Raw genomic sequence first — 14,732 nt, forward strand, 5'->3', positions numbered from 1 at the left:
GAATTTGGCGTGGTGCAGAGCATTCATTGTAAGCAGAGGATTTCTTTCCCACACGTGTCGAAGCATTTTAGTTCATTTCTTTGTACTGTTGAACCAGAAATGTTCAATAGTCTGCAGAAGCTTCTCAAAGACTCTTTATGTCCAAATCTCCCTTTTTAAAAGGTCATTTGAAGGCAGAGACGTCAGATAAGTGCAGGAAAGTCACCTGCAACAATGAACGTGGCGCCCTCTAGTGGTTCATTTCTGTATGTTCCAGACGAGCTTTCAACTCTAAACGTAAATTTCGTGCGACGGAAGTAGTTCCGTATAAAACGACTATTCTGGTTTCTGGCTGATTCATTGTAGCTCGCTGGTTTGGTCTGACTGTGCGCTGAAAAACATTCATCTAAACGCTTGAAACATCTGACAGCAGGTAAAAGCAGATGTACATTGAAGACGCTCCATAGAGACTTTTTAACAGCTTTGGGTTCATGCGATGTTCACACAAAAGCTCGTTTTCTTTCGCTAAGCCACGCAAGCTAAGTTAGCATGAGTTAGCTAACGGCAACACAACGCTAATGTGTATTTAGCAACCAGGCTAATTTAGGTGTACGCTTTGTTTGAAAACCACTTTTTACACCCTAAATATGACAACTTTCAGTATGGTGCATAATAAAATGGCGTCTATGAATAGTTTAATATTCATTTGAGTGTTTACGTTTCAGAGCAGTGAGCAACTCGGCTACATCAGCCTAGCATTAGCTGTATTGTTTTTGCTTTCTCATACTAAATTAGTCTCTGTTTAGTCACTTTCTGAATACATAACGAAAGTTTCTATAAAAAATAGAAAGAAAGAAAAATCATTATATTAACACTCGGCCTGAATGACATTTTAAATGTAATTCCCACCACAAACATCCAATTACGATAAAAACAGAATCGTCTAATAATATTTATTAAGAGGAAACGTAAATAGTTAATAAACCTCACTTTATTCTTGCTAAGCCATTTATCACAGTCTGATCTTCAACGCCTTTGCTTATCCATTTGTTTATTCCATTTTTAATAGTGTACAATATTTGTAACATATATTATTACATTAAAATGCACTTTTATTAAAATATTTGCTGCTGGAGTTTAATGGTAAGACTCTGGGAATGTGTTCACAGATCTCAGTATGGACCGGCTGCTGAGGCTTGGAGGTGGAATGCCAGGGCTTGGCCAGGTACATTTTAAATGTCCTTGTATATAAAAGAAAGGCAGTGAGCTTGATTGAGGTTTGTATTGCAACGTTATTTCACTGTGGCTTTCAAGCTCAGACTGATGTAACTCATCATCTAAGCCTTTTTTTCCCCCTCATTTCCTTGCGCACAAATTTCAATGTAGTCGCATGTGGTGTGTAACGATGATTCATCCTTTGCTTCATAAGGGACCCCCCACAGACGCTCCTGCTGTGGACACAGCAGAACAGGTGTACATCTCCTCTCTGGCCCTGCTTAAGGTAATAAAATAACTCATCATCAGAGATAAGTCTGTCATATACCTGAAGCCCAACCTTTTCTAATCCTCTTTCTTTTTTTTTTTTTACCGTCCCTCCTCATCAGATGTTGAAGCACGGGCGTGCCGGTGTGCCAATGGAGGTCATGGGACTGATGTTGGGAGAATTTGTTGACGACTACACAGTGCGAGTGATCGATGTGTTTGCAATGCCTCAGTCAGGAACAGTACGTATCCCCTCTAAAATCAGGATTGCATGTTGTGGAGATTTTGTGTTTGTTAGAATAAAAGTGTTTTCTTACCTGAGCACACACACACACACACACACACACACACGCACACACACACACACATAGTTACTGCTGCACACTGCAGTTGGAGGGATGGGGGGATTCTCTGCATACACAAATTTGTTGGAAAGTGGTTGCAACTTTTCTTAAAAATTTGAAGGGGAAAAACATCATAACACCTAAGAATATTTATGTCAACTGATTTATTTTCTTCTCACGAATAGCTAATATTGCAATCTTACATGGTGCATTTCTCACATTGCTGCAACAGCTTTTTAGACACAACCTGGACTCATAGGAAGTCCTGTAAAAACGATGAAACTGTCATCACTAGTTGTCTCAAAGTCATCTAGACATAAATTATTGCAATTAGGTTAATGAGCAATAAGCATACCAGGCTGGAAAAAACTTATTAATTCACCTAGGAGTGGTTGTGCAATTTCCAACATTGTTTTTTGAAAGGATATTGCATAGTTTTATTTTTGCTTCCCCTCCAAATCTTCATTTATTCTCCTGATAACACCATCATTGAATAATTTGCCATTGTTGTGCCAGGTTTAAAAATTGCTAGTTCATTTTCATAAAGTTTTCAAGTAGTTTGGCATCCTTAGTTCTTGTTGTTGTTCATTTTCACTAAGCAGTGTGTGTGCCTCACAGGGCGTGAGTGTAGAAGCTGTGGACCCCGTCTTCCAGGCTAAGATGTTGGACATGTTGAAGCAGACGGGCAGGTACGGCTCAACAAGATCAGCATGTTGAATTTGTTAAAGAAGGAATCTCGAAGTCCCACACTTGTTTTTACAGAATTAAATTTGATTTAAAAGCAAATTGATGAATATGAACGTGTCTTTATTTATTAAAAAATTTAAAAAATTAAAAAGTCGTTGCTTCCCACCTGCTTGTTTTCTTCAGACCAGAGATGGTTGTAGGATGGTACCACAGTCACCCTGGTTTTGGCTGCTGGCTGTCGGGTGTGGACATCAACACACAGCAGAGCTTCGAGGCGCTGTCAGAGCGAGCTGTCGCCGTGGTAGTTGATCCCATTCAGAGTGTCAAAGGAAAGGTGGGCACAGGGACCACTAAGTTAAATTAGTAGCACTCTTATCAAAGTTTGAATTATTTAGGAAAACTGATTTATTTATTTTTTTCTGCCACTGTGTCCCTCAGGTGGTTATTGATGCCTTCAGACTGATTAATGCCAACATGATGGTGCTGGGTCATGAACCGAGGCAAACTACATCCAACCTGGGTCATCTCAACAAGCCATCAATCCAGGTAACTTTTACATTAGAATAAAAACGGGAGCAATTTTAAAATTGCAATTATCTTGCAGTTGGTTCGGTAAGCCACATACAGAACCAGACAAATGTTAAGAGAGTTTATCTGAAATAAAACCTTTAGAATGCACCATGAACTGTTTTATTTCCACATTTAAATTTTTTTTTCTTGTGTTTTCCTGTGACCTTTCCTGATAATCAATATAAATCTGTATGTTTATTGTACTTAATAATCTGTTTTACTCTTTTTTTTTTTTTTTTAGGCCTTGATTCATGGACTTAACAGACACTACTACTCCATCACCATCAATTACAGAAAGAATGAGCTGGAGCAAAAGGTTCGAAGTTCATATTTTAAGACCCCCATTTAGTGTTATTTTTGTTTCTTGTGAAACGTGATTCATTCTATTAATTTTTCAGATGCTGCTGAACCTGCATAAAAAGAGCTGGATGGAGGGCCTGACTCTGCAGGACTACAGTGAGCACTGCAAGCTCAATGAGACGATCGTCAAAGAAATGCTGGAGCTGGCCAAGAACTACAATAAGGTAGAACCTGAACACTATTACTTTACAACATGACAACGTTTTGTTAGAGGGGTGGCTCGCCATTTAGAAATATTTCAAACAAAATACGAGGTCATTTTGATTTTAAAATATTTCTGTGCTTAATAACCAAATATAGTTGGTACCTTTTTATAGGCAGAACTTTTGCCCAATAATTTTGATTTAGTTCAGTTACTCACTGCAGTGCAGCGGTGTGGATATGCTAGATTTCCCCCATTTGTTTACTTCTTTTTTTGTAAAATAAGCTGGAAGGTGTTTTACTTGAAATAAAATGAACTGTTTTCACCTCAGGCCGTGGAAGAGGAAGATAAAATGACCCCAGAGCAGCTGGCTATCAAGAATGTTGGAAAACAGGTACTGATTTATTATTTTTCTTTCTCTCTTTTTTTAAGGTTAAAAACCCCCCAAAATATTATTAATTTTAAAGCTGACTTATTGCTCATATGTCAACTTGCTCTCTTAATAATGTTGCATGTTTATGGAGCTGATAAGTCCTGTTAAAGCACATTATGTATTTAGTAAAATCATCATCATCCTCATTTCTTCTCTCAGGATCCAAAGAGACACCTGGAGGAGCATGTAGATGTTTTAATGACCTCCAACATCGTTCAGTGCCTAGCCGCCATGCTGGACACCGTAGTTTTCCAGTGATAAATCCCTGTGTGTATAACTGTTAATATTACAACCATTGTTTTTCTTTTATATAAAATAAATGTATGTATGAAATACTGCTTTGTCAATTTTCATTACTTCCGCCTTCCTAAGATGTTTGCAGATTATTTTCTTACACTTATTCAATCAATCACAAAACGTCTATAGTACAAAAAAAGTTAAAAACATACAAATAGAGATATTAATATATTTGGAAAGAACAGACATATTAATTCTGTTAATACATTTTGCGCAAGAAAATTGCTATCATAGGAAGAAGCATGTAAAGATGAACAAAATGGTGAGAAACACACAAAATGACTCCTCGACAAAACAATAAAATCTTATCACGTAGCTGAGGTGATGCAGTTTGCATGAAAGAGCTGAGACATTTCTGCCAGAAGGCTCCAGACACTGTTAAGACGGAGATGTTACGATGATCCTAAACTGACTTTTTGTTGTTTAGCTTTATAAGCAGTAATAGGGTAAGTTATTTTTAATATCAACCAAACTGCATTGATCCAAACTATTGCAGAAATATTCATTTACAATCTTTGTATGCGTCTCAACGTTGATGCAATGCTCTTGCCAGCCACTAGATGGTGAAAAGTAGCCTGTCAGAGTCGGATGTAAAAAGTCGGATCAATGTGGAATCATTTGTATAAGGAAACCTGTGGTTTATTGCATAAGTGTGACGTTCACGGTTTCCTCTGTCATTTTAATCTAACAAATAAATACTACAGTTATTTGGATGCCAAAAAAATGTCCTATTTCTCAATTTGAACCATGTAGATCTTAAGAAGGTGAACATTCATTTCAATAAAGGTTTTCATTTTATAAAGTAATGATCTTGCTGACCTAATAGCACATAATTCATTATGTTGGGTTAACCTGTGTTACCTAGAACCAAAGGTTTTAAAAATTTGCAAACATGATTTGAAGCAAATTTCAGCAATAAACATTTAATTAATAGTTTATGGACTTTGAAAGGAATTTACGTATAACGATCAAGTCTATATTTACAGTTTGCCAGGCTGTGTTTGAGCTTATGAAAACCTAAAGATGATGCATTTAATTTAACTGAACTTTAAAAGTCTTTTTGATGAGAGTATTGTCATTTTAGAACTAAAATGGTGTCATCAGACTTGCGTACAATAACTTGGCCCATAGTAGTTGTGCATCATGCAGCTGTGGTGTAGCTGGAGACAATCTTTGTTATAGTTTTGCTTCTTTTGTATTGTTTAAAACCAGTACAGTTTTAAAACAAAGCAAGTTACTTTGCCAGGGATGTGCTTTTCACTCTGAACCCACTGGATTCGCAGTCGTTCTCTTCTTAGACATGGCATAAAATGCAAAGACAAAATATCAAAATTTCTTATGTAATCTGCTTTAAAAAAAACAGAGAAGTTGAACTGTTATATTGTCTTTTGATTTAGCTGATGTTTGCAGATGGGATTCTAGTGAAGACGGGCATAAATGATCATACTGGCTATTAAAGAGGAAGTGTGCACATTGCAGCGTAAGTGGAAAAAAGAAAATGTGTACATTTTCCTGTAATTTTTTACTCTGTGTCTGATCTATTCTAGACAAAAGAAATTGTCCAGGCCCATCTAAAAACATTTATTTAGTCGTCTTCTCGACTAAATAGGATTAACAGACGACGTCATTTTCTTCCAAAAGAATATCCAAGCCTGGCTTAAACTGGGATTGTGTCTGATAAAAGTCAAATTAAAGTTTTGTTGAACTAACCTAACCTGAGGGTAGATTTGACATAAAAATCACCTCGTATCATCAAAAGAACAACAGCAAGATTGAAACACGGACGGCGGTGGCAGCAAGTATTTCCAAATACTTGTTAGTTATGACCTAAAACCGTAAGATGACAAAAAGCTGAAAATGAAGATGGGTGTTATTTTTCAGCATCACAGGGCCACGTAGAGAAGGATTTTTAAGCTGATTTCCTTTGATAAGCAATTTAAAACTTCAGTTTTATAAAGAGCTTCTCGTAGTGGGAGTGCTGTCGAACATCTTTTATCCCTCTTACTTTTTTAAGTTAGGAAGAAATAGAATCCCAGCTTTTATTCCAGTAACTATTTGTGGACAAAGAACATGAAGCACATGTTCCCCCTCCAGTCTTTCCCGTATTTACAAACCAGAAAGTTAGAACAGACATATCCCTCCTAATTAGGGGAGGCGGGGACGTCAAGTTACATAATAAGTATTTCTAAGCAAGATTTCTCCAGCCCTCCCAGAAGGAAATCGCTGTTTTTCCATTCTCAGCCCGGAGAGTGAGTCGATTTAGAACTTGAATGAAAACGAAAGGGAAGAAAGTGAGAGAAAGTATTCCTATAAATGTTAAAAAAAGGAACTATTTTGTTAGGATACTTTACAATGGTTCTACAAGTAAAACTAGTACAAAAAATAATGACTAAAAATTCTAAATCAGAATTCAAATTCATTTAGCCTGAATTTATTACATGTGGTAACCAACTTGATCAAATCCAGTTAGAGTAGCAGGACAAAAGGCTTTTTCATGATAACTAAACTGGTTGTAAATATTTTAGTGATTTGTTTAGTCTAAATTTTGAAGCTTAAAACACAATTTTAGAGCATTTTATCTTTTAAATTTAGTTTGGTCACTGACTCTCACCACAACCACGATGAAGTGTGCCTGCAGTCAGATTGATTTTAACATGCAGCCTTTTGCTTTTTTTTATTTTTTAATAATCTGAAACCATTTTAGAAGCTCAACAGCTTTCCTTCACCCAATATGGGAAAACCAACTTTGAAGGATTTATACCAGTGTTTATATTGGACATTTTCCTCTGAAAAAGCCAAAGTCGCTTGTAACACGTCTATGCTTCGTCTCTGAAGTGCTGAATCATCATCCTGTGTTCAATGATACGCATACATTTTCAGACACATTTTCCTTTTGGGGATGTCAGGAGACGCCTCGCAGAGAGAGATTCAGTTCAAAGCAATCCTGCCTGGAGGTCTTTCAGAGCAGCAGCAGCTAAAACGTAACGTTATCTTCTAGTGGCTTTGATAAGAAACTTGGGCCCAGAAAAGTTTGGTGTGGCACAAGCTTCAGTCTGGTTTGTGGCTCCTCCGTCTGTTTTTGATGGAAAGAAGGGCTTCAGGCATTTTCACAAAAGGTTTTCTGCTAAACGAAACGTTTTCTCCTCACTGCGTGGAGATCCACCTCTGTACTCTTATTTCTGTGCGGCCCAACTTTCTTGAAAGAGGACTTTCCTACTTGCTTTGATTAGACGACACACCCAAGAGGATAAGCTGGAGACGAGACCGAGGCTTTAATAAACGCTGGTGTTTTCTTGGTGTGGTTCAGGAGGACAGATCACTCCCTGGATGCCAAGGCCGAGTGCGCAACACGCAGCCCCGCCTCGGCGGATGGAATGCAGAGGATGACAGAGTTGGATCTGCTTTCACTGATTTGAGCCTGAAGTGCTGTAAAAATGTGGATGGCTACATAGATAAGAGGATTAGTTGATCAACCCGCCAGTGGTTTGTTTAAAATTCCTTACAGATAAGACGCAGTGAGTGAAATCAGGTAATGTCTGATCCCCATGGACAGCATGGGTTTTACTGTGTTTATTGCGTATTTGTATTCATTACATCTTTGCTCATTTCTCACTTTTCCTTCCGTCGCAGCGAAAAACACCAAGAAAATCAGACACAAGAAACAATTAGATTCTAACAAGAATCCCAGGCATTTCTTCAAACCATTAGGTCCAAGACTACTCTTTAAATGTCATTTTGGTTGACTCCCTTGTATTTCACTTTTTAAGAAACCACTGTGCTGTGGGATTAAGTTGACAATCTGTGCCTCGCTTCTGCACATGCTGCACGTTGAACATCTGGAGGAGTATTTCTCTGGACCAATAATAACCCATCAATCTTTGTAATCTTAATATACCACTTTCTACAACTTCACCACCCGGCAAGTTTGTCCGTGCAAAGCGAACATAAACACCGCGGGCTTAACGACAGACAGCTGTGTTGTGTCAGTTTAGAGATTAGACTCGGTTTGACAACCTCCAGCTTCATCAGCCAGCGTTCTTAACCTGCAAAGTGAATTGCCTGCTCAGCACATCGTTTCCGCCAAGAAATAAACAATTTGTACTCTTACATCATCTAGCTTAGTCCAACTGTGGATTATAGTGTTTTCTGCCAATTACCGCTTTATGCAGCACGTGATAAATGGTACCAGGTGCTATATAATGTCATTGTGAATTAATAGATACTTTTCAAACAGCATCAGCTAGAAAACATGTTGAAGAATCAGAAGTCTTTAAAAATGTGTGGATGTGCCAAAACTTTCTCCAGCTGAACAGAAACAAAACTGAAGTTATTATTTTTGGACCTAAAGAGGAACGATCTAGAGTCAATGCACAGCTTCAGTTATTACAACTGAAAACCAGCGATCAAGCCCGAAACCTGGGAGTAGTGATGGACTCTGACCACATAAAGACAGTCACAAAGTCGGCCTTCTGTCACCTGAAGAACATTTCCAGGATTAAAGGACTAATGTCTCAGCAAGATCTAGAGAAACTCATCCATGCATTCATCTTCAGTCGCATTGATTATTGCAACAGCGTCTTCACAGGTCTGTCCAACAAATCAATCAAACAGCTGCAGCTGATCCAGAATGCTGCTGCTCGCGTTCTCACTAAAACCAGGAAGATAGAGCACATAACACCAGTTTTAAAGTCCCTCCACTGGCTCCCTGTAGCTCAAAGAATAGACTTTAAAATACTGTTGTTAGTTTATAAATCACTGAACGGCTTAGAACCACAATACATTAAAGATCTGCTGTTGTTGTATGAACCTTCCAGACCTCTCAGGTCTTCCGGTTCTGGTTCTGCTCTGCATCCCCAGAACCAGAACCAAACGAGGAGAAGCAGCTTTCAGCTTCTATGCACCACAAATTTGGAACAAACTTCCAGAAATCTGTAAAACAGCTGAAACACTGACTTCCTTTAAATCTCTACTAAAAACCCACCTGTTTAGGATTGTATTTGAAACGTAATCAATTACAAATTTATTGATGGAACCTGACTTAATGTCATGTTTTGATTGTTGATTCTATGTTGCTTTGTGTTTCTGTGTTTGTAATGATGTAAAGCACTTTGAAATGCCTTGCTGCTGAAATGTGCTATACAAATAAAATTTGATATGATTTTGATTTTAAAGCGGCAATGTTATGTAAAATCAACTTTTTTTTTAGCTTTGCATCCTGTGATAATGTTATTACCCCATCCAAAACATACCTGGAGTGTTGCTTTGATTTTGTTAGCGCATGTTTGAGAAATCTTTTAATCTCCATATGAACCATTCAGCTGTGCAAAACCCCTGGGTGAACCTAGCACCTCCCTCGAGGGTGAAGCTCCTCCTTGGATCTGCAGTTTCCAAGTTTCCGAGCTTCCGCATTACGGAGCAGCCCTCCCTCGCGACTTCCCCGCTCAGCTCCTTCAGACTAGCCAGCAGCAATTAGCAAACACCCGTTTGGAAGTGCTCATCTGCTGAGCTCGAGCTATTTTGCAGAGCAGCGCCGGTAAAAACGTTGTCAAAGGGTTAATAGAGGAGCGACGTTGTGGTGACTTCCTGAAGGCGGAGTTTCAGAAAGAGCCAGAGTTTTTAAAGAGACAGAGGCTCAATTTGTAGAAAGAAGTCAAGTGTCTTTTACGTCACTTAATATAGATAGCATTTTTATAACAATGTGATTGTGCTAGAAAATGGGACTATGTGCCTGGAATATGCATAATGCCCCTTTAGAAGCATTTTTTGAAATGATTTTGTTTTATTTAGTCAGAGAAAATTTTTTGTAGTTCATGAAGGCAAAGTAAAGAATAATTTTTGTCATCCTACAGATATTCAATCAGAGGCTTTGAGCTTTTCCAGGTTTTTGATTAGTTCTTTGCGTTTAATTTGAGCAGTTCTTTCTTAAAGGGACGTTTGTCAGAACAAAGGACGGATTTCCATCCCACTTTTAATTTTCTAGAAGACTGAGACAGGTTGGCTGAACTCTGCACTGGGAGGCTTTCGCCCTGTTGAGTCACGCTGCACACCGTCCACACTTTGTGTTATGTAATAAAGCCATATGATTTCAGCCGAGTAAGCACAAAAATTCCCTAGAAACTAATCTTCAGAAGCTGACAAACAAATTGAGGAATGGCTCACGACCACCAGAGTGTTTGGTTAAAGGTGCCTCAGATGGAGAACTGATAGAAGAAAATGGTATGGTTCAGAAAAGGTACACAAAAAACCATCCAGTAACTACTCATTGCTTCACTCATGCAGGATTTTTGGACCACTTCTACAGACTGGCATTGATGTTCTGGGGTTTTTTGCCAGCATCTTGAGTGTTTGTTCTGAAAGTAAGCACTGCCAGTATCCGTTCCCCCATCTGAATGTCGTGTTGTAGTGCTGCGGTACTTAAATCAAAAGCCATGGCTTCCACCTCTCTATTTAACGTTACTCAGTGGCGCTGGAACGATGAAGTCACTTTCCACCGCGGCAGAGAGGCACTCTGTGGATGAAGTGAGTGGGTGTGTGTGCAAAGTCAGACCGGCTGCGTTTGCAGAGGGAAGAGGGTCGCTCCGAGCCGGACCACAAAAGAGAGAGGTGCTGTTCTTTGGGTCTGGTCTGCAGAGAATCACTGTCTGGGACCGTGTTATTTAAGTCAATAACACAGTACTAACACACGTCCGCTCGAGCGCAGGCACAAACATCTCTGGGTCTTCACCTTTTGCCCCTTGAAGGTTTAGGTGAAGGATGTCCAGTTTTGCAAATCGCGTTTAGGAGAATTTTCTTTTAAGCAAAAATGTTTATGCCATATAAACATCACACTTGACTTAACTTGCAGGGTGTTTAATACAAAAGAAACAGACCGTACTATTTATTTTTCCAGGAAAATGATAAAAACATAGCAAAGAAAAGAAAGAAAATCCATCAACCCTAAACATGTAGGGGGCTGAGAACCGCCTTACAGAGCTCAGAGTCCCAGCAGCTGTTAAAATATGAATCTTGTAACTTAGTTTGATCTACAGCTCCTTCACTGTTGCTTCCAGTAACATGTTTGCTGTGACTCAGAACATTTATAGCGAGAACATGATAACGTCAAGCCAGGTTTTCACTCAAGCCTAAACAAAAGAGATATTCAGATTGTGAGTGAGTACATTTATGTTAGATAGCTGGACAGGAATACTTACCAATTGTTATGTTCTCTGCTAATTTCAATAATCATGTTAGTATCTTTATCTATGCTGAGTTTAAATTGACTCAAAGTGAATTTTGTTCAAATCTGTTGTTGAGCCATCATCACCTGCATTTTGGTTCTTTTTAGCCTGATGTACAAAGGATGGTGAAAAAACATTGAAGCATGTCACGATTTTCACTTCTAAATGTTTGAGTCTCATATAGAAAGTGGTAAAAGGTTTCTAAAAGCCTTTAAGCTCTCTTATGTCTGCACAAAATGTGCCAATGATTGTTTCCTCTCATCTCTGTCTGCCAAAGCTGTGGTACCAGTCTCTGCTCTTTTAGATCCAGGATTCTCCTGGTTTTGTAAATGTTGCACACCTATTTCCTTCTGTTGACACAGAAACGTGGAACATCTAAACAATCTCATTCCTTAAAAAAATAAATGATGGATGTCGAGTGTGCAAAGAGAATCAGATGAGCTTAAAACATTCAGTTCGGGGTTTGTGAGTGAAAACTACACAAAGAGCTAGAAGTTGTTCCTCTGAGGTTTGGGAATTCAAACAGGTCATTGTAATGAAAATGTATTTTGTCGTCAGACAATTTTCCTGATTTGTAAATTGTTTTGCACTTGTGTTTAAAATTTTAACCCTAAAGCATATTGCTAAACTTGATCTTTTTTAAAATAAAATCTAAAGAACACAGTCTATAGATTTCTCACACTGTGTTCCCAGTGACTTCACCTCAGCAACGCCCCGATCTTTATTTATTTATTTTTTTGGCTCAAACCAACGCGGCCACAACATCTCCACAACAAACCCAAACTTACACAACACCTCCCCGCAAAACCGTCGCTTCAGCAGCCGCAGGCGTCATTTATAAACTGCACTGTAATCATTTCCGCAGCATTTGGTTGAACTTTGGTTCAAACTGATGTCCTGTGTGTGTGTGTGTGTGTGCACGTACATTTCTGCTTGACACTGAATGATTATATGCCTGAAATCAAACTTGCATTACCTTTGCTGCGCACTTTTATGTTCCCTTTCCCAGTGAGTCATATAAACAACAGATCATATCATGTGGAGCAACATGTGACGATCCAGCTCATCCTTTTAAACAAGCAACTGGCTGATGGTCGGCCTGACGTCACCTGCTGGATCCCTGCAGGGTAGACCAAAGTGTGTAATTACAGGAGGCAAGAATTGGAAAGAGGCATCCAAAACAGGGGCGTTTGACCTCATCATCTGGTCAAAGCTGCAGGGCAAGATGATGATTTGTAGTTTGTCTTCTAAAGAGCTTTTAAAAATGCTGCAATGGCTGTGAAGCATTAAATGCTTTAAAGTTTCCAGATCTTCTAAAGTTTATACGTCGTCTTCTTATTTTTTTTTTTGCTACATTTTCTTGTAAGCGATTCCCCAGATGAGGAATTAAGTTTACTGGCACTACTGAGTGGACACCACCAATTTCTCTGACTGTACTGTACAAAATTTCTCTTCCAAAAGTTTTTTTTTTTTTTCCTTTTTAAAGCTTGCTCCGTCCAAGCTCTTCCAAATGGTTTCTCCATGCAGAGAGAGTTTCTGCTGGGAAAGGTCTGTCACTGTGCCCGTCCACACACCGTGACTCACCCTCTCGCCGCGTCCCTGCGATTCTGTCGAGCTGAAGCCCCCTGCATGTGAGTCGCAGCCCACCTGGAGCAACAGGAATCACTGTCAGAAACATATTTACACCTTATATTTCTTGTAATTCTCTTCGGTAAATCATTCAGTGTTGGTGTTTAAATAGAAAACACACTGTAAGGGTATTGTGTTGAGGGCTAAAGTGTGCAGCACTGCCAGTAAGACATTCTGGCATTTCCTTCAGAAAACAGCACTGTGGCAAATGGTCTAAAAAAGGGGAGGCTGCTGCCAGGCTCACATGGAGCCAAATGGAGAGCAGAGAGATGGCTGAGACCAAAAAAGGCTGCAGAGAGGAAAGAGGAGGCAAGGAGTGGTGGGTGGGGGAGGGGGGGGCACTCAAAAGGGGATGACAAAACAAGGGATAATACTTGATGAAGGGGAACAACATCCTCACACACATGAAATTATTCTGAGGCGATGCTGCTGCAGTGCACTGCTGCTACTTCCTCTTTCCTCAACTAGTTTTGGTTTAAAATCTTCATTTGTCTACATACATACATAACGAATGAACAAATTATTTGTGTTTTATTTGTTTTAACTGTTGCATAGTTAATGCAATCCCTGATGTATACATTTCCTCAATAGGGAAGAAGAGCAAAACAATCCTGCTTAGGTTTGATGAAGGCCAGTGATGATTGAGAAAAGAAATCATGAAACATGTAAATGGACTGAACTTATATAGTTCAGTTACAATTGAATGTAACTTTCAATCTGGAGTTCAGCCTCCAAGATTTTGAATATTTGAACGGTTTTATGGTATTTGTTGAGGAATTATTCCAATGAAACAGCCTTGAGAACCTCTTTATCATTCTCTCAAGGACAGTTTTTGCACATATTTTTTTCCTTTTCATGTTTATCTACCTTCACTTTTTTTATTCGACATGCAGTAGAATAAAGAAATTAAAAATTAAACTACATTCAACACGCATCATAACCTCTTTAAAGCGGAGTTATTCAATCACCTTTCTCATTTTGCTCAGTGAATTTAAGACAGAGTTCTAAAGTATTTGGAAGGTAAAGCAGGAATGTATTTCATACGACAAACAAAACTGAATTTTGTTTTGTTAGAATAAAATTGTGTCATATTTTTGCCTCTCTAAATGCCTCTCTGTGGATGCAGGAGATAACTCACTCATCACCATGACCTTCTCAAATTCGAAGAGGTGCAACTATGTCCGTCCCGTTAGCCACTGGTGCAATTATTGCCTGGGTGTGAACTGTGAGCCGTGCTTCGCTCATAAACTACAGCCGCCTGCTCATCCACAGCTCCTCTACCTCCAAACTTTGTCCTCACTCCAACAGAGACCCTTTTTGCTCATTTTCATCAAAAGCCAGTAACTTAAAAACAGAACACCACACAAAATAACATCTCAAATACCAATTTGCTGCGTGGCAAACGTGATCAAAGCTTGAAGTTTCATTTAAAAGATGCAGCACAGATGTGTTGAAGGAGAGCAAATATAATTTGCTGGCTATGTTTGCAGAGGTGTCTGCGCATCCCTGTTCATGACTTTGTTGGTGGATGTGTCTGACTGTGTGTGCGCTTTGTGTGTGCGCATGTGTGTGTGTGTGCGTGTGTGTGTGTG

At 39.0% G+C, this 14,732-nt stretch overlaps 1 protein-coding gene across 1 annotated transcript; it reads left to right on the forward strand.

The window, feature by feature from the left end:
* The first annotated feature begins 311 nt into the window (after nt 1-311).
* Nucleotides 312-4,332, forward strand: psmd14 (proteasome 26S subunit, non-ATPase 14). Its single transcript, XM_005799722.3, has 11 exons — nt 312-412; nt 1,149-1,204; nt 1,409-1,480; nt 1,584-1,703; nt 2,424-2,494; nt 2,676-2,826; nt 2,931-3,038; nt 3,304-3,378; nt 3,461-3,586; nt 3,896-3,958; nt 4,157-4,332. Exons 2-11 carry the CDS (start codon nt 1,157-1,159, stop codon nt 4,253-4,255), a joined length of 933 nt encoding a protein of 310 aa, XP_005799779.1. The 5' UTR covers nt 312-412; nt 1,149-1,156; the 3' UTR covers nt 4,256-4,332.
* Nucleotides 4,333-14,732: the final 10,400 nt, after the last annotated feature.

This window comes from Xiphophorus maculatus, chromosome 4, assembly GCF_002775205.1.
Source record: "Xiphophorus maculatus strain JP 163 A chromosome 4, X_maculatus-5.0-male, whole genome shotgun sequence".
Taxonomy (NCBI): domain Eukaryota; kingdom Metazoa; phylum Chordata; class Actinopteri; order Cyprinodontiformes; family Poeciliidae; genus Xiphophorus; species Xiphophorus maculatus.